The following is a 26,117-nucleotide window of genomic DNA, read 5'->3' on the forward strand; positions in this document are numbered from 1 at the left end:
CAGGACAACCCTGGAGGGTTAGCAACCCTAATCAGACCAACCCAAACTGCTGGCAATAACAAAAAAACCCACCTTTCATAGCACCTTATACTAACAGTTGTTCTGGGGTTGTTGTTGTTTATAATACACACAAACAGTATCATATTTTCACATTCCCACTCTTCCTCAAGGCAGAAAATGCTTTTGATTACAATTGTGGTGAGTTGTAAGTGCTTGGAATGCATGGTAATCACAAGGTTTGATGAAAGGGAGCAGATTTTTTTTAATCGGGGTGAATTGCCTTGGCTCTTTTGGAGAAGTTCTTCTCTGGTTACTGCTAGACCATACCTATAATTTAATCTGTGACTCAAAAGATAATTCTAGGAAGTAATTTTTTGCCTTTGGAATACATAAAATGATAAGCATTACCAGTTTTCCACAGGGAGCATATCTTTATCCACACTACCCTTGATAAAGGCTTCAGGAAGCCCAAGCATAAGGTTTTCAAAAATTCTTTGATGTGATCAGTAACTTACACAGATCAGCCATACAACAGGGCAACATTACTGTGAGGAGGATGTACCATGACAGTATGGTTGAGAGACACTGTATTGACATAGTCAACAAAGGAAAATCAACAGAGTGGTCTACCAGCTGAACAGAAGTTTCCCTTAGAGATTTAAACTCAATAGAAGCTATCAATCTTCATAGCCAGACCAATTAAATAGGGCCTAATGCCCAAAAGGAACAAAGATGAATTCTGACTTCAAAATTACAGAGGTGATAGTGAAACAGAGATAAAGATGTGATCTTTATACCAACAGTTTGTAACCCTAAGCCCAAAATTAAGATGCAGATTTTGCCTACCTATCTGAGTAAAACCTGAAAGCACTCAGGATAGGTCACTAGTTGTCGGCAGCCATGAGCTCCAGACTCAGCCTGGAAGGATTACTCTTTACATGGGCCATAAGCCTGCTTCAACTCCAAAATCAGGTCAAACAAGAACTCGGCACATACTAATGGGAAATCTGAGATGCAGTAAATCAGCCTGCATGCCACAAAACTATTTCAGCTGTGTCCTATGAATCACAAACAAGGTAGATACTTTAATTTGTAGAGGAAGGGGTACGTAGGATTTTCTTTTTCGGCCGGGAAAGATATAGGTACATCATTTTCACACAACTGGGTTTCCTGCTCAACCAAGAGATAAGCTTTATTTTGGGCCTCTCTTAGTTTACTGCCCCATCTCACTGTCCTATCTTCATTCTACTCTGAACAGCAATGGCCCTTTTTTATTTTCTGGCAGGTAAAAGCATCAAGGAAAAGCAAACTAGGAAAGGGCAAAACACGCCCAGTAGGTAATTAACGTATGATTTATTCAATGGCAGATTCATTCTGCTCTACTTGAACTATACACCTGCCTTTGATGAGGGGAGTTCTAGCCTAAAGTAAGCCCTTTTTTGGAACCACAGGGGTAAACATTCGCAGCTCCTAGTCTCAGCATAGCACTAGTCTTTAAGAAAGAAATTAAATTCCAGTTTAAGCCACATTCACATTTTAAGTAGGACTTTTCTGAATGCTCAGCATGAATTTTTATTTTTTCGTAGCCCCAGTAAATCAAATCAATTTCTTTGGTGGATTCAATAACATATCCTTCCCTGTATACTACACCGTGACATGGTGGGAAGACTTGAGTGTTTTGAGGACCCTGAGAGTTTTGCCAGGAGGAGTTACTCCTGGTAGGGCCATCGAAGCCATATAAGTCAAAGGGAAGGTTCAGATTAAAAACAGTCCACTGGTTCTACAAGTTGGGGGTTAAACAAGTGAATCAGTTCAGTAACCTGAAAGCCTATGGGGATATCCAGAAGGGAATAATATCACCAACTGGCAAAATAGCAACTGCATTGACCAGTTTCAACAAGATCTGATAAGTTACAGATTTTAAGTTATTGACCAAACTATGAATCTTCAATTCAAATGTTATTTCCATCTTAACATATGGATGTGAAAGCTGGAAAGTCACCAAAGATAGAGACAGATGTCTCAAGGTCTTCGAAAGCAAATACCTTAGAAAAATACGAGAGAGTAAACGAAATAACATATGCCAAGATTTCTCAGAGTTCGACACCTCCTTATCTCTAAAGTTACCCAGAAAAAAAGGATGGAAATATATAGGACATGTGTTAAGAATGAAGCCAGAGTACCTGCCATGGCAAGCCTGCCACCGGGCAGCTGAAAGAACATGCAAAAGGGGCCAAATGAAAGAATACCTCCGTCCAATACTACTCAGAGCAGGAAATCTATAGGACTTAACAACATGGAGAACATACAGAGAGTGGCTCAGCACAGACAGGGATAGAGGAGCCTTGCTCAGGCCCTAAGCGACATATGACACCATGGGAAGGATTATGATTTAAAATCACCTGCAGTCCACAGGAAAAAAATGTAATTGTCTTTTATCCTTCAACTCTATCGGTGCTCTAGCATAGAATGAACTCTCTTGCTCAATGGAGCAGTCTCGGAACATTTTTATTTCAAGGATATGGAACATTATTGTAAAATTGGTATCCTAAAAGAAAAGGCCCTTGCCTATTCACAAAAGCTCTGGAAAGAATTCTAACACACATCAGAGCTATAGATTCAAAACATTCATTACCAAAATCCCCATGCAAGTTACACAGACTCCCCAACAGCCTGCAGTCTTGGGAACCAGTTCCAGTGACTGTGGTCTTAGAAAACCATGTTTCCCTAAAAAATCCTATTAGCAGAAAGACGAAAGGTCACTTTACACAAAGATTATGATGCCTCAGCATGGGCCTCCAGTGTAGCTATCCAGTTCATCTTGTGCCTATAAGGCAATACAATACAGTGGCTGGATGCGCCTTTTGGCTTATACTCAGAAAGGTGCATTTTGCCTTAAACCATTCCAGATATTGTGACCCATAAATACAAATCTATTTGTGGAACATTTCGATGTTATATTCTTCAATGATAAGAAAATACATCAGTATTTCTGGTTACTAAACAAAAAACAGCTGTAGTCTCATCCTCAAAAAGTATGGAAGAAGGCTTTTTTACAAAGTGATTTCAAGACAGATACATATATAAGCATTGCTTTTCTAGAAGCAATCTGGACAAGATCAGGTGGCACCGACTTTGAAAATTCCATTAGGAGAAAGGACTGCCTGTCACTCAAAGGAGAGGAAAATATTTCAGAAGACAAGAGGGTCTTTTCATTTATTTCTAAAGGTTGTTGTTGTTTTTTACCTTTGCAATATTCTCTTGGTTGAAATGGATGATAAGGCAAATTATCCTAAAATTAGTTGGAATGTGATAAGAAACACAGTAGTTCATTTCCCAGACAAAGGTTCTAATTATAGTTGATACGTTCCCCAGATGTTATCTGGACCAGTGATCTGCTAGATCACTCCAATCCTCGACTCTGGGAGCCAGCCTGACCCTGCTCTGCTGTGAGAACCCCCACTCCCGGGCTGTTCATGCACAGCCTTTAGCATGTAAGCTGCTCCCAGCTATGTGAGTGAGCGCTTTTGGCCAGCTGCCGCATGGATTGTGCAACCGAAAGACACTAGCAAATATCTCCGGTCCCAGTCACAACCCTAGGAACCTCTGTCTTGCAGTGCCCAGTTATGCCCGCTGGACGCTGCAAGCTTCTATGAGTTCGTCAATTTAACAAAAAAATGGATATGTACCAGGCTTGTTATATGTACCAGGAGTCTCTGACACACTTCAAACCAAATGCACGGCTTCAGGTAGAATAAACAAACTAATTTATTAACTACAAAAGATTGATTTTAAGTGATTGTAAGTCAAAGCCCAACAGGTCAGATCTGGTGAAATGAAATAAAAGCAAAACGCATTGTCAGCTGATTTTTACACTTTCAGTGCCCTTACAAACTTAGATGCTTCTCACCACAGGCTGGCTGGTTGCCCCTCAGCAAGGCTCTCCCCTTTGATCAGCGCTTCAGTTGCTTGGTGATGGTATCTGTAGATGGAGGTGGAAGAGAGGGAGAGCATAGCAAATGTCTCTCCCTTTTATCACATCCTTTCTTCCCTCTTGGCTTTGCCCCCGGCCCACCCTTCAGAGTCAAGTGTGCATTACCTCATCATAGACCAAACTGACCAAGGGAAGGGGGGTGACTCACTCAAGAGTCCAACAGATTCTTTGTTGCTGCCTAGGCCAGCATCCTTTGTTCCTGTGAGGCTGGGCTGGGTTTATTCCATACATGAGGTGTGAACTGCCCCTCTGCTTTTGGAGAGTTTTTGCTGGGGCTTGTTTTAAGACATGAGGACACATTTTCAGCTTGATAACTATATATACACACATGAAATTACAACCTATAACATTACTATAACAACAATGCTCAGTGCATCATGAGCCTTCCAAAGACACCCGACATGACAAACTTTGCACTGGATACTACACAATCACATTATTAGGATGAACATGGGGATGCAGAGTGTTCCCCTGAGATACAGAGTGTCACAATAATTTCTACAGAGGACAGGATTCTTTGGTTTGTTGTTTTAATCTCCATACTTCATAATACCAAAAATCTCAAGAAAACAAATATTTAGCAGGGAAGTCTTATTTGAGATTATTGTGTTACCACTTCACTTAAATAACTAGCTGACAGTCCAATGAAGTGTTTTTCCAAAATTAAGAAAATTAATTTCTTTCTCTTTCCATTTCTCTCCTTCTCTAGCATGGAATTTTGGTTTGCTCCGGGGATATTGGGGGGTTTTTTGTTCCACTTCACAGTGTGTGTGTGCACCTCTGCATCTTTTCCCCCACTGCAGTTCTCCAACTCTTCTCTGCCACTTTTCCCTGACCCTGTGCCAGTGTTGCTGCTCCCACACAGAAGATGCAGGCAAGTTTGCATTTTAAAGTCCAAGAGATAGGTATGTGGCAAAATACAAGGATACAGAAAACTTTAAAAGGGTTTTATAATATGCCTACCACAAACAAATTCTGTAGTAATATATGTCTACATGCAGGTTTTTGGAACATTAGTACTTACAGTAGTTTTCTAGACTTCCCACATCTCTCTCTCTCTCTCACACACACACACTTACTTCAATATCTAAGTAACTTCAGCCTTTAATGGCACTTCAGGTAAGACATAAGGGGTTTCTTAACATGCAAGTTTTAAGAATGCTGAGAAGAGCAGATAGGTGCAGTGTTCTTTTAAATTTAAACTGATAGTTCTCTCTGCATCTGTGACTTTCAGGAGCACTTCCCTACGCACACATCAGGCATCAAACTTCACTTTCTGTTACAGGGACACTTATGTGGGTGTAAGCAGAGTCAGAATGAGCTCTACCTTGACATCTGGTGGTGAACTGTGGAAAAGGACTTCAGGGGCTGATCTTGTTTGCATGGGCACTCGTTTGCATGGGCACACCCACCCTGCCTAGCATGATGGGCTGCTTGCCCAAATGGTCACTTTGGCTGCTGTGGGATCTGCAGTCTCTCTGTTATTGGGGCAGGAGTAATAAAGGGTTGCTGTCCTGGTTATGTGAATCAAGGACAGTAGAACCGTACTTGGCATTTTATGATGGAGGGACTCGCCCTCAACTAAGTAACACTCGCTAGGCAAGAGACATGGGTGCCAAAACCCACTGAATTGAGAAAGGCTGGGGACAGGTAATTGTGCCTGGTGGTGTGGGTCCCTTCTGAGGGCCCTAAACACCAATTTCACTCCCCTCCTCTCTCCAATGTATAATATCAGAGCTAATTTTGATTCCATTAGGAGTCTGGTTACAGGCTGCTGAGATGAATTCGCTGTGGCCCAAGGGTGCAGCAGCACTGAGGCTCCCCTACTTTGAGCTGAAATTACTGAGTGCTTTTAAGTTGTGGGGGGGCCTGAAGATATATTGGCGAGCAGCTAGCAGGAGGTCTGCTGGAGAGGAGTGGGACAGCTGGCGGAGCAGAGTGGCTTACAGGATGGCTGGTAGAGCGGAGCGGCTCGCAGTGAAGGCTGCAGAAGCTCCCACGCAGAGAGGCAGGGCAATCGGCCGTCAACACAAGGAGCAGAGCACGTAAGGTGCCCCCATACCTCCCCCCTTTTTCCACCCAGGCTGGGAGGTAAACTCTGCAGATGAACTTCTGAACTTTTTGGGTTGGTGGACTTCTGGGACTTTGGGTGACTATTGGGTTGCTAGACGTAAGATCCTGAGGGGAAAAGGACACTGCCAAACTTACTTGGGGGGTGGGTCTTTTGCTCATGGTTGGTGTTATGAATCCTGTTTGTGGTGTTTCTTCAACATAATGCTGCACTGTTTCCCTCCTTTATTAAAAAGCTTTTGCTACACTCAGACTCTGTGCTTGTGAGAGGGAAGGTACTGCCTCTTAGAGGAGCACATGGGGGTAGTATGTAATTGTCCCTGGTTACTGGGTGGGGGCTCAAGCCGGTTTTGCATTGTGTTATTGGAATGGAACCCCTAGACACTGAACCCAGCCCTTGTCGCTGCCAACTCTGATGGGCAGAAGGGTTACACAGATCAGGCCCAAAGTTTAGATAGTAGGGATTTTTTGTTTTGTTTTCAGATTTAAACACTGGCCTGAAGGGCTTGCAACTCAGACTTTGCAGTACTCTGCTAGTGCATGCTAACTACAGTGAAATTAACCAGTTTATTTTCATTGCCCAAACTAACCAAAATAAAAACAAAAAACTGCATAGATGGTGAAAAATATTTTTAAATATAATCCAAATTTTAATCACTTAAAATGTTAGTAATATAAAGAATCTTTATGGTGATATATTAGACAGAAGCTGCACCTATGCAGGGCAAAGAACCTCATGAAGGGGTGGATAGGATCTTTGTTCTTTTTCAAACACATCTACTCTATCATTAGACAGTAACCCCAAAATACACTAACTGTAACAGATGCCTGAAGAGAAACAATTAAGAAGATCTATTTTTTGAGATCCAACTAAAGCCACGAGAAGAAAGCAGCCTGAAGTTTAAAAAAAAAAAAAAATCAAATCAGCTCATCAAATGATAAACATAGTGGCTCAGACATGTGCTCATCACCTTCCAATCCACACAAAACATAGCCACTAAAATCTTCTAACCCATTGCTCTTTATCGCACCCTTTTTAAAATCTGCCCTCTGGCTTATCTTCAACTGCTTTACATTTATACCTTGATTTAATCCTCATGCCCTTCACTCTATCCTTCTCTACCTATTGTTTGTTCCTCATTACTTACACTGTATCCTGCCGTTCTATTTCACCAGTTATGCCAGTCCGCCCACTCATCCATTTGTTCACTTCTTCCACGTTTCCACTTTCTTACACACTACCCTTTGTGCATGGAAAGCCTTCCCAGAACTAACTAAAACAGCTCTACAACATCTACCTCAAAACCCTCTTTTGCTATTGACCACTTACATCATGGATAGCTATTAGTTTGTTTACTAAAAATATCAAATGATTCAGAATCATCAAGCTGTCCAGTTAGCCAATGTTACTTCGTCCTCCTTCCCTCATTGATTGATTGTTTTATAAACACTCACTTGTGCCTTGTTTCAATTTAGGTTTTAACATTTTCGGGTCAGGGATCACATCTTCATTTAGAACAATACAGCCCCGATCCTGATTGGGGCCTTTAGGGAATCACACAACACAGATAAAGTAAAAAAAATTATGTTCTTGTTGCCTTGAACATAAAAAATTCTCAGAATGCAACACCTCGGATGGGGGAAGTAGACAACTGCTTATAAAAATATTTTTATCCTTACATATTGCGAGATGACATTACTAGATTCTGAGTCAGAAAACTGGAAGAGGAAATGAGATGCTACATGTAACAGGAGATAGTTTAGTGCGTGAGTGTTATCTAAAGGTGACCTGCAAACATAAAAGGTAAATTCCATTGACTTCAGCAGTACATATTGAATGCCCTCATTGAAAAGGCAAAGATAGCCAGATCAGACTACATGCAGAGGACCTCCTGGGAGATGCTGAGCAGGCTCCACTCCAAATCACAAAACGAAAATGAAGACACTCAGCATCTTGCAGGATTGGGCCCCATGAACAATCCAAATTTGCCCTTTTCTGTTTTTATTTCAGGTCTTGGGAATTCACAGACATCTGGCTCCTGATTCTCTGCAATACTCCATTGGGTCCCCTTGCTGTGATATCACAACTACTAAGGAAGCTTTCTGGAGCACTGAACACATCTATAGGGAGCTGAGGGCTCTTCCAACGGTGTTGTGTAGTTTTCCAAGTTTCTTTAAAATCATATAACATATTCCTCTTTTCTTCAGTATCTATATTCAGAGGTCTGGCTCCATGCTCCAGAGTACCTCATTGGTATCTGAGGCACCACAGTTGATCAAGACAGACATGTCTTCAGAACATCTCAGAGAAAAAGGTAAGGTTTAGTTGTTTATAAGACTAATGTCTCTCATTCTAATTAATAGGGTCACCGTCCACATATTGGTAAAGTAAATTAAGTTTACACTTTATTTGCAGTTCACCTTTTAAAATCTTTTTTTTTTTAAATCTACTAATCTCTAGAATACTCAATACTAACAAAAAGCGGTACTGGCATGTACATGCAACCACAGAAGGTAAAGAAATAGATGGAGGAGTTGTGCTACCTAACAAGTGCAGCAATTGCTTTGAATTTAAAAACAAAAAAACCTGAGGAAGCTCTAGGGCAAACAAACAACATTAAAAACCCCCACAGATCTTCAAAGCAACATTGATTGTGGATCAAAGGGAAAGGCCATCAAAACCTCCCAAAGCAGCAATATTTCTGCATGTCTAAAAAAGAATTAACATAGAAGAAATATGGAAATAGTAGTAGGTCTCTGTTAAGCCAATAACAAAGAAGCCCTTAGTGTAGTAAAACAAAGTCATGTCAAATCCCCATTTTTAAAAATGCATGAAGTTCCTTTCATAATGTTTTAAACTGTATTTATAGTAACAAGAGTGAAGACTGGAGACAAACGTCAAAAGGTATTACAAAGCTCTAGCTATACATGTTACTATTTGATTTTTGGTCTCATTTGTGGGCTTCAAATATAAAGACATACTGCAATATAATTCCATACCACTGAATGAGCTACTTCAACTACACTAGCTCAGTAGAACAGAGGACAAGTGACCTGTAACCATATTTGGACAGACAGCCACATTAAACAGTAACACGCAGGCTAACAACCACATCTCCAAAGTGGCTATTCTCTAAAGCAGCAATTTCTTTAATTAATTGGCATAAAAACTTGCTACTTTAAATTAAAAGACTTTAAAAAAAAAACTATTATGCAGAAACAACAATTTATCCTTAACTAAGACTTGTAGTGCCAGGAAGCTACAAAAAGAAATACTCAGAACCAAAGCATTAGAACACCCCAGTTCACTCATCCCGTGTACCAAGAAGATTCTGCATAGTGCAGCAAAACATGCACAGTGCTAAGCAATGTGTGAAAATCTCTACATCCATTTAATTATGAACAGGTCTTGGAGGAGGAAAAACAGACATGCAGGCAGTAATCTAGTGAACTTAAGTGACGTGAAAATCAGCCAGTTTCTGAATTTTCAGCTACTCCCACCATCAAGTGGAAGTTATAGTTTAAGTGTGCTTTAGAGCTGCACTTAGAATAAAGAGAAAAGGATAGTGATGAGAGCAAGTTGTTCACATAAATAAATACTTTCAAACGGTTCCGATAAAAAACCATCCTTCATAGGTAGATGCTCAATGCTTCATAAAATATACTGGCCACACTGGTTTTGAGGGTTTACCAGCCTAAAGCATCTGCTCCCTTCAAGCCTATTTTACCTAGCTGGGTCATACGTAAAGCAGTATGCCTGGCAGCCATAACTAATGGCTGAGTGTGGTTCTATGACAACTCCAATCCATTCCATTGAAGGACTGAACCTCAAAAGAACAAACCCCTTCAATTTAACTTCAAATTTGTGCTGAAATTTTCCAAGCGATCCATTCATTCCCAACATCTATGTATTTGTAAATCTACATTCATTTAATTATTTTAGGTTTCAGAGTAGCAGCCGTGTTAGTCTCTAAGGTGCCACAAGTACTCCTTTTCTTTTTGCAGATACAGACTAACACATTTATTTGAGTATAAGCTTTCGTGAGCTACAGCTCACTTCATCGGATGCATTCAGTGGAAAATACAGTAGAGGGCTTTTATATACAGAGAGAACATGAAACAATGGGTGTTACCATACACACTGTAAGAAGAGTGATCAGGTAAGGTAAGCTATTACCAGCAGGAGAGGGGGGGGAGAAAAAACTAACTTTTGTAGTGATAATCAAGGTGGGCCATTTCCAGCTGTTGACAAGAACATGTGAGGAACAGTAGGGGGGGAAATAAACATTGGGAAATAGTTTTACTTTGTGTACTGACACATCTACTCCCAGTCTTTATTCAAACCTAATTTAATGGCGTCCAGTTTGTAAATTAATTCCAATTCAGCAGTCTCTCACTGGAGTCTGTTTCTGAAGTATTTTTGTTGTATTATTGCCACTTTTAGGTCTGTAATCGAGTGGCCAAAGAGATTTAAGTGTTCTCTGACTGGTTTTTGAATGTTATAATTCTTGACGTCTGATTTGTGTCCATTTATTCTTTTACATAAAGACTGTTCTGTCTGGCCAATGTACATTGCAAAGGGCCATTGCTGGCACATGATGGCATACAGCACATTGGTAGATGTGCAGGTGAACGAGCCTCTGATAGTGTGGCTGATGTGATTAGGCCCTATGACGGTGTCCACATATCTATTCAGGGGACACCATTTTTATTCTTCTCTTCTGCTGGTAATAGCTCACCTTACCTGATCACTCTTGTTACAGTGTGTATGGTAACACCCACTGTTTCATGTTCTCTGTGTATATAAAATCCCCCTACTGTATTTTCCACTGCATGCATCCGACGAAATGAGCTCACGAAAGCTTATGCTCAAATAAATTTGTTAGTCTCTAAGGTGCCACAAGTACTCCTTTTCTTTTTAATTATTTTAGTGTCTTCCTCAATTTTAATGTGACTGATGAATTTAGAATGTGAAACTACACACAGACAAAAGTTACCAGAACTGCTGGCTTATTACATCTACTAAAAATATAAACAGCTGGTCTACAAACAATTCTTTTATGATGCATCTGACTGTGTATGTCTTGTGCAACCAATGAACTTGGAAAATCAAACTCAAGGCACCAAATTAGTATAGGACAGAAGTTAATAATATTTCAGGACTTGACTTTAATAGAATCATAGACTTTAAGGTCAGAAGGGACCATTATGATCCTCTAGTCTTGACCTCCTGCACAATGCAGGCCACAGAATCTCACCCACCAACTCCTGTAACAAACCCCTAACTTATGTCTGAGCTACTGAAGTCCTCAAATCGTGGTTTAAAGACTTCAAGGTACAGAGAATCCTCCAGCAAGTGACCCGTGCCCCACGCTGCAGAGGAAGGCGAAAAATCCCCAGGGCCTCTGCCAATCTGCCCTGGGGGAAAATTCCTTCCCAACCCCAAATATGGCAATCAGCTAAACCCTGAGCATGTGGGCAAGACTCACCAGCCAGACACCCAGGAAAGAATTCTCTGTAGTAACTCAGATCCCACCCCATCTAACATCCCGTCACAGGCCATTGGGCATATCTACCGCTAGTAGTCGGAGATCAATTAATTGCCAAAATTAGGCTTATAATTTTGGTCTTAAGAACACTTAGAACTGAGGAGGCACAAGCTTTTGCAGTCAATGGAGTCATTTTCAGTTGCTTTACCTTTTTCAGTCTTTTTAAGCTTTTTCCTGAAATTTGGCAGGTTCGCTCTCTCTGAGCAAACAAACAACTAATTTTAAAGAATATATGAGCCAAAATAGTTCAACTGTAGTAGACTAAGGGCGGGGGGAAGAGAAGGCTACTCTCCTCGTCTCTCTTCCCTCCCCCATTAAAAAAAGTGCTATGTTTTTCTCTATGATTAGTGGAGGTTAGTGAGGAAAGAGATAGGGTGCTACATATGGAAAGAAGTTAAACCTCAAAGGAATCCTGCCATCCTCCACAAAATACAGGTCAATTAATGTCTCCAGGATTCCTGCCTTATTGATTGCACAGTATAAAATATTTTAATGTGGTATAATAAACAGATGAATACAGTGGCATTTTGTTAGTTTCTTCTTACATTAAGACTCTATACAAAAAACATGACAAGAATGTTAAGATTACGAAGACGATTTATTCAAGTATCAAGAAATGATAAATGTAAGGTTGCCTATCAACCTTCAGCCTGATCGCTTCGGCATATGCATTACAATACAGCCTTATTATAAAATAAATTTACTATTTTTTCTGCAGAACTGCTGCCTCTTTCATTGTGCATGCTGAACAAGGAATAAGACAGGGCTGTGTAATGATATGGGTGCAGGGTCCAGATTAGCCCTGCTTTATTCTATGTAATTGTTGAATGGGGCATATGAGTCTGAAGTGGGGATGCTACAGACACCACTATATCCACTTCTACCATGACTAGTGTATAGCTTAGGGCTAAGGAACTAGACTGCAACCCAGGGAATCTGCATTCTTTTTCTGCCTCTTTCAGAGATTTCCTATGAAACCTTGGACAACACATTTAATCTCTCTGTGCTTCAGCTCTGCATAGGTAAAAGAAGAATACTACTTAACTTCACAAGCATGTTGTAAGGCTAAATCAGTTTACATTTGCAAGGCTCTCAGGTACTACAGTGATGAGTGTCAAATAAAAGCAAATAAGAGAAAAAAGCATTTTAGTTAGTCCACAATTTGGAAAATGTGCAGTACATGGGGCCACACACTGGAGGAACAAAGAGGACAAAGTGAAAAATTCAACAGCTATTTCATTCACTGAGCACTGTCCCCATTCTTTATTGTGTGAGCTAGAGGTGCTATGGAAAAATAGTGCGTGAACACGTAATTTAAAAGACGTGTATGTGTTTGCATTACAGTACAAAGGGAGCAGAGTTAAGGTTATTTTACAATCTTAACTTTGTCGTTTCATAACATGGGAGTACTTCTCTTTACAAGCTCAACACACTTGTAGGCTTTTTCTAGGAAATATAAAAAAGGGTACCAGTACTTATAACATTAATCCAACCTTCCTATTGTTAAAAATAAAGAAATTCAGTATCCAATCAATTTTATAACATAGATATTGATCTAGCTAGCTCATGAGTCATTACTTGTGAGTGCGTATCAATCACTTTATTCTTTACTTGTCGTTGGAATGAAATTGATTTAATCAAGCCTTGCAGTAATACATTATTGATGTATTCCAAGAAAATGGAATGATAATGAACCATCAGGTCCTTTACATAAAATACTATAAGGACTCACAAATTTGGCCTCAATAAAGATCTGCTAGCATGTATCCCTGCACTAGTAGATCCTGATGCAGAACCAGGGTCAAAGCAAGCAGTCTATGCATTAGTCATATCGGAAACAGATTACGGACAAGCTTCTGGATAACTTAGTAACTTTGGGAGGGTGGACAATATTTTGTACAACAGGCAATGTGCTTCATCACCCACTCTTCATATGTAGCAACCATCAGTCCTAGTAGGTTGTTACAATCAAGGCTGTTCTGAGTGAGAAAAATAATGTGACTCAAACAGAGAGTCTTAACTCTTCCCTATTTATATCAGCTCAATCTATGTTCTAGAAGCTATTGAACTTTTCCACAGAGTCAACTACACCTTAACAGACATTTTCCTCGTTTGCATGGACCACCTCCCTTCCCATTCATGATGGCTTATATTCCCTGTGGAAGCTACAGCAATTGGTTACATGCAAAACTACCATTAGGATAGAATTCCATGTATTTTAAATGTCTTTTAATGAAGTTTAGCAGCTTACAATAAAACAGAAGCCAGCCACAAACCACCATAAAGAGCTATGAAGTCCACGAGTTTGGGAACATCTATTCTGGTCATTAGTTTGGGGAAGAGAGTGCCTTCTTAATACACTTACTCCTTTACCAGGATTCACAGAGTCAAGGAAAGACAATAGCGAGAAAGTAAGAACCTTGGGCCTGGCACATTTCCTGTTTTACACAGGCATATTTTTCAACTCTAAAAGTGCCTACATCAGACCATCCTTGCTAAAGCTGAACTAACTGTAGTAATTTTTTGCCACTTGTCCAATGAATCTTATATGTTCAATCAATGCAAGACTCCTATGAGGCACTGGCAGTGACATCTATAGTTAGGACTGCCTCCTATTTTGATATAAATTATGCAGTGGAAGCACTGAAAGGCTGAAATTCCGATGTTATGCTGCATGGTCCCACGAGACACATCCTTTCAAAAAGGACTGTGCTTCACAGCCATCCTAAGACAAAAAAATAAATAGAACAGACACTCACTAGCACCACAAGAAAGGGATCACATTCTTTTGATACTAATTTAATTGTTGAAAATAATCAGTAAAATGTGAAATTGATATGAATACCCAAAAAAAACCCAATATAACCTGCAGCAGATCTTTCTAGCAGTCCTCTTTCTATAACTGCATCCAACTGATGCTGAAACAACCCCATCTTCAGGAAAGGCATATGCACTATAGTGTACAACCACACATGCTGTATCGTACACACACACTTCGTGAAATTCCTAGAATGGAGAAAACTCACACAAAAGGGTCCTGAAGCACAAAGTAAATGATGTGTCCTAATACACTTAGCAAACAATAAAACAAAGTCACATAAAACAGATACTGGAGAAAGAGGGAGACAAATAATTCCCCAGCCCTCTGGGAACGCATTAAGTCTTTAGAGCCAGATAGCTTTCCTGAAGAGTGGGATTGATTGCCTGGGCTATTTCTCTACACAGATGGGTGGAGAGGAATCCCTGGATAATTCTCTCTCCTACACACACTAATGGAGTAATGGGAAATCCTTGGATCTTTCACTTACATATATTTTAAAGGGGGGGGGGGAAGGGACTTTTCTGGGATATCTGAAACAAATACACGGGATAGGGAGAAGGGAATTTCACTCTCTCTCTTATACACACACACACGGACTGGATATTTTTCGACACACCTAAAGAAAGGCGTAGCTATATTCCCACACATTACAGGGGAAAGGGAGAGCTAGGTCTCTCCCACATATACACACTACAAGAGGGGCTACTTCGGTAATTTCACAGACACGCACACCAGGGAAAGGAGGCGCCCCCTGGGGATGAGGGAACTTCACACGCAGTGGGGGGGATTCCCCTGGCTAGCCCCTTAGCCCCTCACACACCCACGTAAGGGGGGAGGCAGCCACGCACACCCGCTACCGCCCGGCGAGTCAATCCCTTCGCTCACCCAGCCCTGCACGCTCACTCCAACATCCCCTAGTGATTGCAACAAAGCCGGGGGGGGGGGGGGGGGGGGGGGGGGAGAACAGAGGTCCGCACGGGGTTGGCCGCCCCATCCGCTCGCCGGGGGCTCGCCCGCCCGCACCATGCGAACGCAGCACCTACCAGGCGGGCAGCCTCGGCCCAGGTGCGGTCCTTCTTCTTCCTCTTGTCTTTCATGTTTGCATCTCATTGAGATGGTTCTAGGGGGGCGGGGGGAGGGCGGACTGGAACGCGCGGGGGAGGGGGGGCCCGGAGGGGTTCCACACAGACAAGGCTACACGGGCGCGGAGCTCCGGAGCCCCCGGGGCGGGGGGAGGAGAAGGGGGCTGGGCCGGCTCGGGCTCCCGCAGCAGCAGCAGCACAGCTGACAGCTTGAGGGATGCTCCGCTACTCTCACAACAATGCACTATGACGTCACACAGGGGAATGGCGACCGCACCAAACATCCCAGCCAAGGCGGCCGCCCTCGCGAGGAAACCGCGCGCGAGACCAGAGCGATTCAAAAACCTCGCGAGAGCTCTTAGGGCGGCTGCCCCTGAACAACACGGCGGGGGGGGCACTAAGCAGGGACTACACGTCCCAGGGTGCAATGCGCAGCCAGCCGGCGCCCGCGGAGCGAGCTGGAGCACAGCCCCGTGGGAAGAATCGTCTCCCCTGAGCAGCTGGGACGCAACCCACTGTGCGCTGTTGCCAAAAGCGCTCGGCAAAGCCAGAGCCCTGTGCGCGCCTCTGTCTCGGGAGGGGCAGCGCTGTGGTTTTTACAATGTGTGTGGGGACAGCTAGGCGGGGACAGCTAGGCACTATGGCAACAACGTGGTCATTTAAAGGGGATGCCTGTTAGAACTGGCTTGCTGAGCTTTCAATTATAAAATAAAATGTTTATTTTTAAATCCTTCCAAACCTATTAAGGCTATGGCCAAGCCATGTGTACACCTTAAAGAATCAGGACAGTGTAGGTTAAAAAAAAATCTGCATCCAAAGCCCCCATCCATGTAGATCCCCGAGACACACTTACAGCCACACACTAGCTCTGCTGCACTTCCAGCACGAGAACCATACCTCCATTCTGCCATCCTATGTTCTGTCTCCCAGTGCATGAACCATCAGCGGTCTCACCGCCTCCCCAGTCAAATGCCGTCGCTCAACTCACCTGCCCTTTACAAGGCAGAGACGATAACATCTCACCTCTTACCTTGCATAAATCTTCCCACTATAATTGATACCATAATATTTTCATGCCTTACTCCGTACATGTTGTCCGCATCCTCTCAATAGCCTACCAACACCACTATACATTTATTATTCACTCTACCACCCACATATAGGACATATATCCACCCTAACCTATCTAAGCTACACAGTCCCAAAGTATCTCATAATAAAACCGGCTGTAAACTAAAGCCCTTATCCTGCAAAGATTTCCACACATGCTTAATTCTAAGTATGTGAATAATCCCTTTGAAGACAATGGAACTACTTGCGGTGAGAGTTAAACAAATGTTTGAGTATCTGCAGAATAAGGGGGACTCAATCCTGGAATTACTCATGATAACCAGTAATACCCATGGTAGGAAGTGTTCTCCTGGGTTGCTTATTCCACACAGAGGACTGAAGGGATATATAAGCCTACAGTGTAATACAGTACTTTTCCTTAGTCATTTAAAAATTGAAAAGTAGCTATGATACCATATACCCATAATGATGCTATGTGGACAGTATAGGTCATAGTAAGGTACAGTATAGGGATTGTTTGGGACATTTTATTTCTGCATTGTCTGATTTTCAATTTTATTTTTCAAACTACAACATTCTAATGAGATTCACTTTATTGTATATTCATAACTTTCCAACTTTAACTGTCTTACAGTTTTTAGATATATTTCTTAAAAAGCAAATGAACTTAAACACACCCTTTGTATACATTCTCCTAAAGGAATTAATAAGAATTAGCCAAGGCTTGACACATCTTGAGCCCAGTAATGGATACTCTTTCCCCTAATACTATTACAGATTGTATCTTTTCCAGTTTCTTATTTACCCATACATGAAGTTCACATACTCCTCTAGTGGGAATAAACTCACCACTGAAGACCACATGTTTTAGCCATATACCTTCACTATCTGTGGCTTTTTTTTGAGAGTTACTAGCAGTATTTCTAGTGTTGGTCTAGTGTCTAACTTAAAAGTAATACAGTAGATGTCCCATTTGTTTTCAGATTGATAGTTCATTCATCTTGTGCTTCAGCGTAGTCCATTACTCCTCTGAGCTAGCGGTGCTATCATCATACCCTTTGTCCGCGCTATGCACAGACTGCTGGAACTTGCAAACTCTTGCAAAGTGATGTAATTCGTTGGACAGGGAGAGAGTAGACGGAGTAAGAGAAGGCGAGGTGAACAGCGGAGGAGGGAACATGTGCATCCACATATACTTGCATGAAATGAAAGGCAGCTGATGAACAACACTGCCGCAGTTCTAGAGGGGAGGTAGATGGAAGGGATTGATGGGTAGAGACTGGAGAGAGAGCTCCAGAGCACTCCTCACCTACACCAGTAGCAAGATAGCAAGTGCGTCCTCGTCCTCCAGCAGCAGTAGCTGACATGGAAAGTCCCATCTCTGAGACAAGGTAATTTGCAGAGATCTTCTTCATTCAATGCCTCAGTTCGAACTGGTTGCAGAGTAGCAGCCGTGTTAGTCTGTATTCGCAAAAAGAAAAGGAGTACTTGTGGCACCTTAGAGACTAACCAATTTATTTGAGCTGCCTCTCTATTACATAACATGAGACTGAATTATATCACACCAGCCTCTTCAAAATACAGGTTCCCCACATAAGCTGCCTCCTCCTTGATGTGGAAATTCATCCCTGAGTAGCACTGGGTAACATTTTTGGTCAAATAGTAAATTAATTGAAAAATGCAATTTCAGGTAAACTAAATCTATTCACAAATTCAGGTCGAATTTGGCAAGTAGTTTCAGCCAAATAAAATATGAGGATTTTTTTTAAAGAAGTCAAAACAGTTCATTCTGACATTTTCGAACTGACATTTTGCTTCAAAACTAACCATTTCCTTTGAAAATGTTGTTTTGAAATGTTTTAAATGATTCATTTGACACCAGCTACTTTATTTTGGGATGGGGGTTCACTGAACTAAAAATAAAATCATTTTCTAGTTGAAACAAAATGATTTTTTCCCCACATTTTTCTGTTCTCTCACACATGCTTATTTGCTCAGATCTAACCTGAGCAAGGGGTCAGTGGAGGGCCTGTGCACCACGTAAATGGCACAGGGATCTAGTGAAGATATTATGCAATAAATCCTACCACAAAAATAAAAACTATAAGCCTGTAATCAAAACCTCTCCCAAAGATGAAAACATCACAAAATAAATCACTCCTTATGTAACCTAATCAGGACAGGGCCCCGGTTAGTAGCCTATCGTACAGCACATAAGAATAAATGGAAATAAAAAAATAGTCAAACTCACCATCATAGAATTTAACAAACTACTTAAAACCCTGAGTATTATCAGTGTCCATCTCTGCTTCTGAGGTATGAAAGTTTATGATCTCATTTAAAACAATGAATAATATAGTTAAAATGTCTTGTCATTCTCACATCAAAAATTACTCAAGCTTCACTCTTGTGGTCATGACAATGTCATCAGAACTCTTTGATATCTTACAGTTGTGTCTACTCTATTCTCTCTCTCTCTCTCTCTCCATATTAATTATAAAAAGAAAAAACCCAACAATGTAATGTATTTTGAGATTTGCTGATTCGGAAGACCATATACAATTTTTGTTGGATCTGGCCCATAGTGAACAGTGTTATCCAGCTTTTTCTAGCAACATCACTTTACAGCTGTTCATCTGTTCAAATGTGTATCTGTTAATATATTTGTAAAAGTAATACAGGAAAGAAATTAATAAAATATCAAATGGAACTTCATCCAAAAACTAAATAGAGTGTATTACAGTAACAGAGATATTGTATTGCAGGATTTAGGATGGTAATCTAGTGAACAAAATTAAATCAAGGCATGTTCTTATTTAGCATGTCTTCCCAGGAGACGATTTCACCCTTGATGAAGTGTGAACTAGGAGCTTCAGATTCCAGAATAAATGGGAAAAGTTGTGCTAATATAACCACAAGGTATAACCAAGAATTTACCTGATCGTAGTGTTTGCTGGATAGTAAGAATTACAGTTACAATGCAAAACAGTTTCAATCGTTTATAAGCATAGGTAAAATCCCATCAGCTACAGAGGGAAAATAATCTTGTAGTTTAGGCACTGAACTGTGACTCATAAAATCTGGATTCAGTTTCTGCCTCTCCCACAGACTCCCTATCTGACCTCTGGCAAGTCACTCTGCTTCAGTTCTCCAGTGGATGAGGCTGTATGTCCCTGTGAATACATGGAAATGGCACAGGCTGGAGTGGCAAAAGGGTGTGACTGGAGGTCATACTTGGGTGTGACTGGGGGTTCTCCAAGGAAGCAGTTAAAGGGCAGCAAAGCCACTCTGTGGAGAAAACAGAGCTGGGGCCAGAAGACCCAGGAAATCAAGATATGGCCTCAGTAGCTGAGAGGGAGCCTCAGACAGAAGGGGGCTCAAAGGAAGACGAAGACCTAGGAGAAGGACCTTCCTCATGGGTGAAGTTTCCCAGACTACAGCCTGAGTCTATCAGCCCTTCTACAGCTACTCCATCCACCTGTACTGGGATCAACAACTTCCAGGGCCGCTCTTTCGAGCCCTCTTATTGGCTGTCCAGGTCCGCCTGTAATTATAGTCCATGAATAAAGAGTCCTTTCTGAAGTGACCTTGCTGGCGCAAAGCAAAACATCTCCTGGTGGGAGGAGTTGGTTTCTTGATAAGTTCTCCCAAGGGATGGAATCCCTTTGGATAAGGTCGCTTGGCTGGGCCAGGAAGGGCCATAATGGTTGGGAGGGGGCATTTCCAGGTTCTTTTCTTGGCTTTCATGCCCCCTCCCACTAGAGTTGTGTGACCAAGCACTCCTGGTTACCCTTGTTGGTGTTTGGGTATCAGTGCTCCATGGGGAGCCAGGGCACACAGGCCCAACTTCTAGTGTTTCAGGCACTAGCCTGAGGGACATCAGTTAGTTCTCTGCCAATGACACTGCCTCTGCTACTGCTTCTGGCTGATGATTCACCACCCACTTGCATCCCCCTGCTGGAAGGATTTGGGTGAATCATTCCATGACGATCTTTTCTGCCACCTGAATCCCGGTACATCCCTCTGGCTGGAGCCACTGCCACCAGTGTTCTTTCAAGCTCTGAGCAGCCACCCATGGCCATGCACCAGGGATAAATTTCTCAAGGCAGAACTGGTGTTATTAGGTTTCTGGTGAGATGCTGAAGGTGTCTAAGATGGCCACTTTGACATGAGTGTAGTCTAGGACACTCATCACATCAAGACTACAAGATGTGGCCAGTCAAGTAAGGGGCCGATAGGGTGACCCAGCTCTCTTTGGGCCATCGGGCTGACAACAACCTTCTTCAAAGTGACAAGGAACGTCTCAGGGTTGTCTGCGGGTCCCATTTTGGTCAGCTTTACCAGGATGGGTGGGGTTGGATCTGTGTCTCCAATGGTTAGGCTTGAGGCTGGCCAGGGCCCCAGGGTGTTTTTAGGAGTGTCGTCATCTACTGAATGAGCCACCGTTGTTGCTCCTAGTGTTGTGCTACCACCTCTTTAATCGAATGCTGTTGCTGCTTTGCCACCTGCTGCTGCTGTTGGGTGGTGAGCTGCTGCAGCAGTTGGCTTTGCTGTTGTTGCTGCTGCTGGGCAGCCTGCTGCTGTTGGTTTCTGAGAACCCATATTAGCAGTTTCTCATTATCCATCCCTGGTGTTCTGTGATGCCTACTCTCAGGCCTGGGACACTATCGTGCCCTCCTTTTCCACCAAATGTAAGAGGGTCCCTGGTGGCCTGGTGGTTAGCACCCACCTAGTAATAGGGGCAGTGGTAGGGGAGCCCAGGCCCACCCACTCCACTGGGCTCCAATCCAGGATCCTAAGAGGGTAAACAGCATTTGGCCTCCTAGAGGCCCTTGCGATTTACCCTCCCTGGGTCACTTCCTACCGCTGCTTTCCTCCTTCAGCTTCTGGTCCCAGATAAAGCGTGGGTTGGGGGGGAGAGAAGAAACCAAACCACCAACCCCTGTGGGGCTCAGCATAAAGTCCTATTCCCTTAGGGAGACTTCTCCAGCACCTTTGTCAGGAGCCTTCCAGGTATGTCTGTACATCTCCCCAACCTCCCACTTTCTAAGCTGGGTTGCTCCCTTTTCAACTCTGTCTCCAGTTGGAGCAAGCTCTGCAGGATGGGAGGGGTGGGACTACCTGGTGCCAGTACTATCCTTTAACCCCTTCCAGCTGAGTGTCGATTACATTGTTTTCTTAAATACAAGAACTAAGAACACGACAAGTGTCAGTTTTTAAAACAAAGCAATTTTTCAGTTACTTGATCAGTAAGAACATGGGGGGCAGATCGTCAGATGATGTAAATTGTCATAGCTCCATTGAGTTCAATGGAACTATGACAATTTACAGCACCTCGGGATCTGTCCCATTGTCTTATACTCAAACTCTTTCATTTGTTACATTTTTGTAACTCAAAACAACCAAACCAAACATTCTTAAATTTGGAAAAACAAACAAACAAACAAAACCACACAGACACCAAATTGAGACCAATCTGGAAAGTTTTAACTTGAAGACTATTATTTTGTCAAAGTTAAAACTGGTTGAAAATAGGGTTATTGTACAAAAATTCATCCTCATCTTTAACTCTCACTTCATTAGTATGATATTATGGGCCCAGTGCAGTTTGTCTTCCTTATGCAAGTGCTCTTCGCTTTGTAGTATTAAGACCACACATGCTGATTTGAAAGTCCAGAGGTAAAGAACAGGTTTACATTATATTTTTGACATGTGATTCCAATGAGAGGTACAAACCATTCAGTTGCACACTAATATATATATATATATATATATGAACAAATTCCTCAGTGACTTACCCAGAAAATATTCAAAGACTCAGCCTTACTTAACATCCTTTGCTCATGGGCAAGGGGAAAAAGATGGGCCTTAAAGTGTGCCTGAATATTAACAAAATATGGCCTGCTATGGATCTGGGGAGGAAGTGAGCTCCAAAGTTATGTTATTATTTTGGTATGTTTAATCATCTGGACTGAATTGCCTGGCTTTGAATGTTTTCAGTCTGTACAGTATGTGTGAATTATAGCATTGTCAGGATGTTAAGGATGAGCCCAAATTAGCACTCTAAGAAACAGATAGTACTACCTCAAATATGGTCATAATCAATCCATAAATTACTACCAGGCATATCAACAGCTCTATGAATAGTACTGCCTTTCATTTTTGAACTTACAAGAATGTAATACATTGCTTGAATTACTTCTTTGGGAGCAGAACATGTCACTTTCCCAATAAAATATGTCAGGAAACTTCTCGACGTTGTAGTAAAAATTCCATAGGTGTATGACTGCTCTGAATCACAGCCTTCTACATTTTTAATCAACCAATTATGGAACACACTGAAGCTGTTAAAAAGTGGAAGAAATATAACATGAGGATTATAGGACTGTTGAAAGTTATTGGAATCTGGCCTTTAGTAAAAAGGTCAAAACCTGTAAGTTCCAGATGGAATATTACTCTCTACTCTCAACGTTGAAGAAATATTGAGATTTTGAATTTAAAAAGAATAACATTCCACAAAATGTGAAAAAATGATGGTTGAAAGTGCCAATACATCATCTTTTTTAAATGTTACATTTTTACGACCATCCTGTTTGATCACAAAGTTTACTTCATTTTGCAGATGCCCTCTCCCTCTCTTTTTTTCTCTTTTGCTCTTGAGACAGGAAAATAAATATATATTTATATATACAAATTCAGTTGCACACTAATATCCATATATTAGTGTGCATATATATTAGTGTGTGTGTATATATATATATATATATTAGTATTCAGGGCACACTTTAGGGTCCACCTTTTCTCCCTTGCCCATGAGGCAATGGATGTTAAGTAAGGCTGAGTCTTTGAACATTTTCTCGGTAAGTCACTGAGGAATTTGTTCATATATATATATATATATTTTCTCCTTGGTGATTTCTGAATAATTTTCTTCATGAAATGGTTTTAAATTAAGAAGAAATGCCACTTATACTGGAAACATGGGCAGAGTACTAAAAGGACATCACAGGGAATTTTAAACTGAAATCACCACAGATAGAAGATAACAGAATATCAGACTCAAGGGGAAAAATCTTGGCTTCATTAGTGAGAGTTTTGCCATTAACTTCAATGGGACCAGAATTTTATCCAAGATCCACATTCAGATCTGAGATTTTTGTTCTCAAACATGTTGTTGTAATTCACTTTTTCCATAATGCACAGTCAATAGTGCATGATTCTTAGAATTTGCTAGTGATAGCAATATCAGCAAGTGAAATCACAATTAATGCATGTCACCACCAGTGTAGAATGGTTCATGGGTTTAATTGTATTTTGTGGTTCATCATCATCTAAGACCAATATTCTCTCAGAAGTGACATGGCTAATCACTTTGGAAAAGTAGTTCATTTAAAAAATATCAGCAGAAATCAACATATTTGTGTTTCTCTGAAATGAGTGGCTAAAAATATAATTAAAAATATAACTATTGAGGTTTTTGAGAGCAGTAAACGTAATTAACAGATCCCCTTTTATTTAGATTGACAATTTTGTTTTAGGAGAACACAGATAATTTATTTAAACTAATTCCTCATTTAAATTGAGTGCTAATTGCTAAATTATTTCTTGATAATGTTACCACAGAAAAATGTGTATCAGATGCAAACACAGAGATTGATAGTTTTAACTTTAGTGTAATTGCTCATTTTTCTTCATCAGAAATAAACAAAAGATCATTAACAGTGATTAGTAAGAAAATCTTTCAATAGATAACATAAAGTGTTTTAAAATCTTCAGTATTGCTTAAATGTATCTGTCACACTTAAGTGATTACTTCCTGTGTTCTCTGGATTTTGATTAAAATAATATGACTATCAGGCAGCACATTGTTCTACATCTCAAAAATGAGATGTAGAACAATGCAGCCATTAGCTACCTTTCAGTAAGCAAAACCAATGTGACAATCAGACAATAACAGGATATGGACATTTGAATAACTTTGATATAATAATTATTCACTCAGTAAGACATTTATAAATTCTTCTTTGTCTTTGGTCATGAAATTCTCTCATAGGAAAGTGTTATAAGACACTCTGTTTCTCTGCCCATTTGATTTAAGTTTAACCAAACCGTAGATTTATACTGTGTACCCATCTGTATCATACCCTCAAATGCATGAATCTTGAGATCGTCAAGATATATATATCTTGTTATGTATATACCCTGTTCCTATGATTACTTTAAATTCTTTCCATTTAAATTCAGCCATTGAATTATGCATAGATCAAATAAGTTAATATCCTGAAGGCATTGCAACAGGATTTATAAATCCCACTCTTTGGGAGAGATGGGAAGAGCTGGGGCAGTACCAGGCCAGAGAGGCCTGCCCCTCCGGCACTGCTGAGCACACTCCTGGGAGAAGACCAGGATAAAGGGAGCTTCAGCGACCATGCCCCAAATTGGGATGCAGTGGTGGTAGGAAGTAAACCATGGGAAGATGAGCAAGTTGGCTGGCTGAACTTAGGTTGGTGCACACAACTTGACTTTCAGGGCCCTGAACCAGGACCTGGTGGAGAGGGAGGGCCCAAGTTCCCTATCTACCTTGGAGCTATGTCCCTGACCCCAAGGAGGGCAGGGTTAGGGGTCACCATCAAACAGGCCAGACTAGTTAATACAGGGGTGGGCAAATTACGGCCCGGGGGCAGCATCAGGCCCTTCAGATGTTTTAATCTGGCCCTCAAGCTCCCGCTGGGGAGTGGGATTGGGGGGCTTGCCCCGCTCCATGTGTGCCATGGCTCCTGGAAGCAGTAGCATGTCCCCCCTCCTGCTCCTATGCATAGGGGCAGCCAGGGGCTCCACACGCTGTCCCCGCCACCGCTCCACGCTCCCATTGGCCAGGAACTGCGGCCAATGGGAGCTGCAGGGGCTGCACCTGCAGACAGGGCAGCGTGTAGAGTCGCCTGGCCGCGCCTCCGCATAGGAATTGGAGAAGAGACATGCCGCTGCTTCCGGGAGCTGCTTGAAGTAAGTACCGCCCGAAGCCTGCACCCCTGACCCATTCCCACGCCCCAACCCCCTGCCCCAGCCCTGAACCCCCACCCGCCCTCTGAATCCCTTGGTCCCAGCCCAGCGCATCATCCTGCACCCCCAACTCCTCATCCCCAGCTCCATCCTAGAGCCCGAATCCCCAGCCTGAGCCCTCAACCCCCTCTCCCCCACGGCACACTCCAACCCACTGCCCCAGTCCGGAGCCTCCTCCCACACCCTGAACTTCTCATTTCTGGCCCCACACCAGAGGCTGCACCCCCAGCCGGAGCCCTCACCCCCTCCTGCACCCCAACCCCCAATTTTGTGAGCATTCATGGGTCATCATACAATTTCCATACCCAGATGTGGCCCTTGGGCCAAAAAGTTTGCCCACCCCTGAGCTAAGACCTCATCCAGTGGACAGGGACACCTTGAACTAACAGAGACTGGAGTCAGAAACCCAGACCACTAGGCCGGTGGACTGAACAAATCACCCTGCTACAGGCTTGTTTTCAGGGCAAGTT

The 26,117-nt window shown here is 42.0% G+C and overlaps 1 protein-coding gene across 3 annotated transcripts in view; it reads right to left on the minus strand.

Annotated features, from left to right (window-relative positions):
• Positions 1-15,803, minus strand: part of ASXL3 (ASXL transcriptional regulator 3) — a 152,630-nt gene extending 136,827 nt beyond the window's left edge. For 2 of the 3 annotated variants that reach the window (XM_037892671.2, XM_037892673.2), the window contains exon 1: positions 15,478-15,803. In XM_037892671.2, the coding sequence (XP_037748599.1) occupies positions 15,478-15,531 (54 nt within the window). In that variant the 5' untranslated portion in view covers positions 15,532-15,803. The remainder of the gene's footprint in view (positions 1-15,477) is intronic. The other variant, XM_037892677.2, reaches the window with a different exon arrangement.
• Between the last annotated feature and the right edge of the window lie 10,314 nt (positions 15,804-26,117).

Source organism: Chelonia mydas, chromosome 2 (genome assembly GCF_015237465.2).
Source record: "Chelonia mydas isolate rCheMyd1 chromosome 2, rCheMyd1.pri.v2, whole genome shotgun sequence".
Classification (NCBI taxonomy): Eukaryota; Metazoa; Chordata; order Testudines; family Cheloniidae; genus Chelonia; species Chelonia mydas.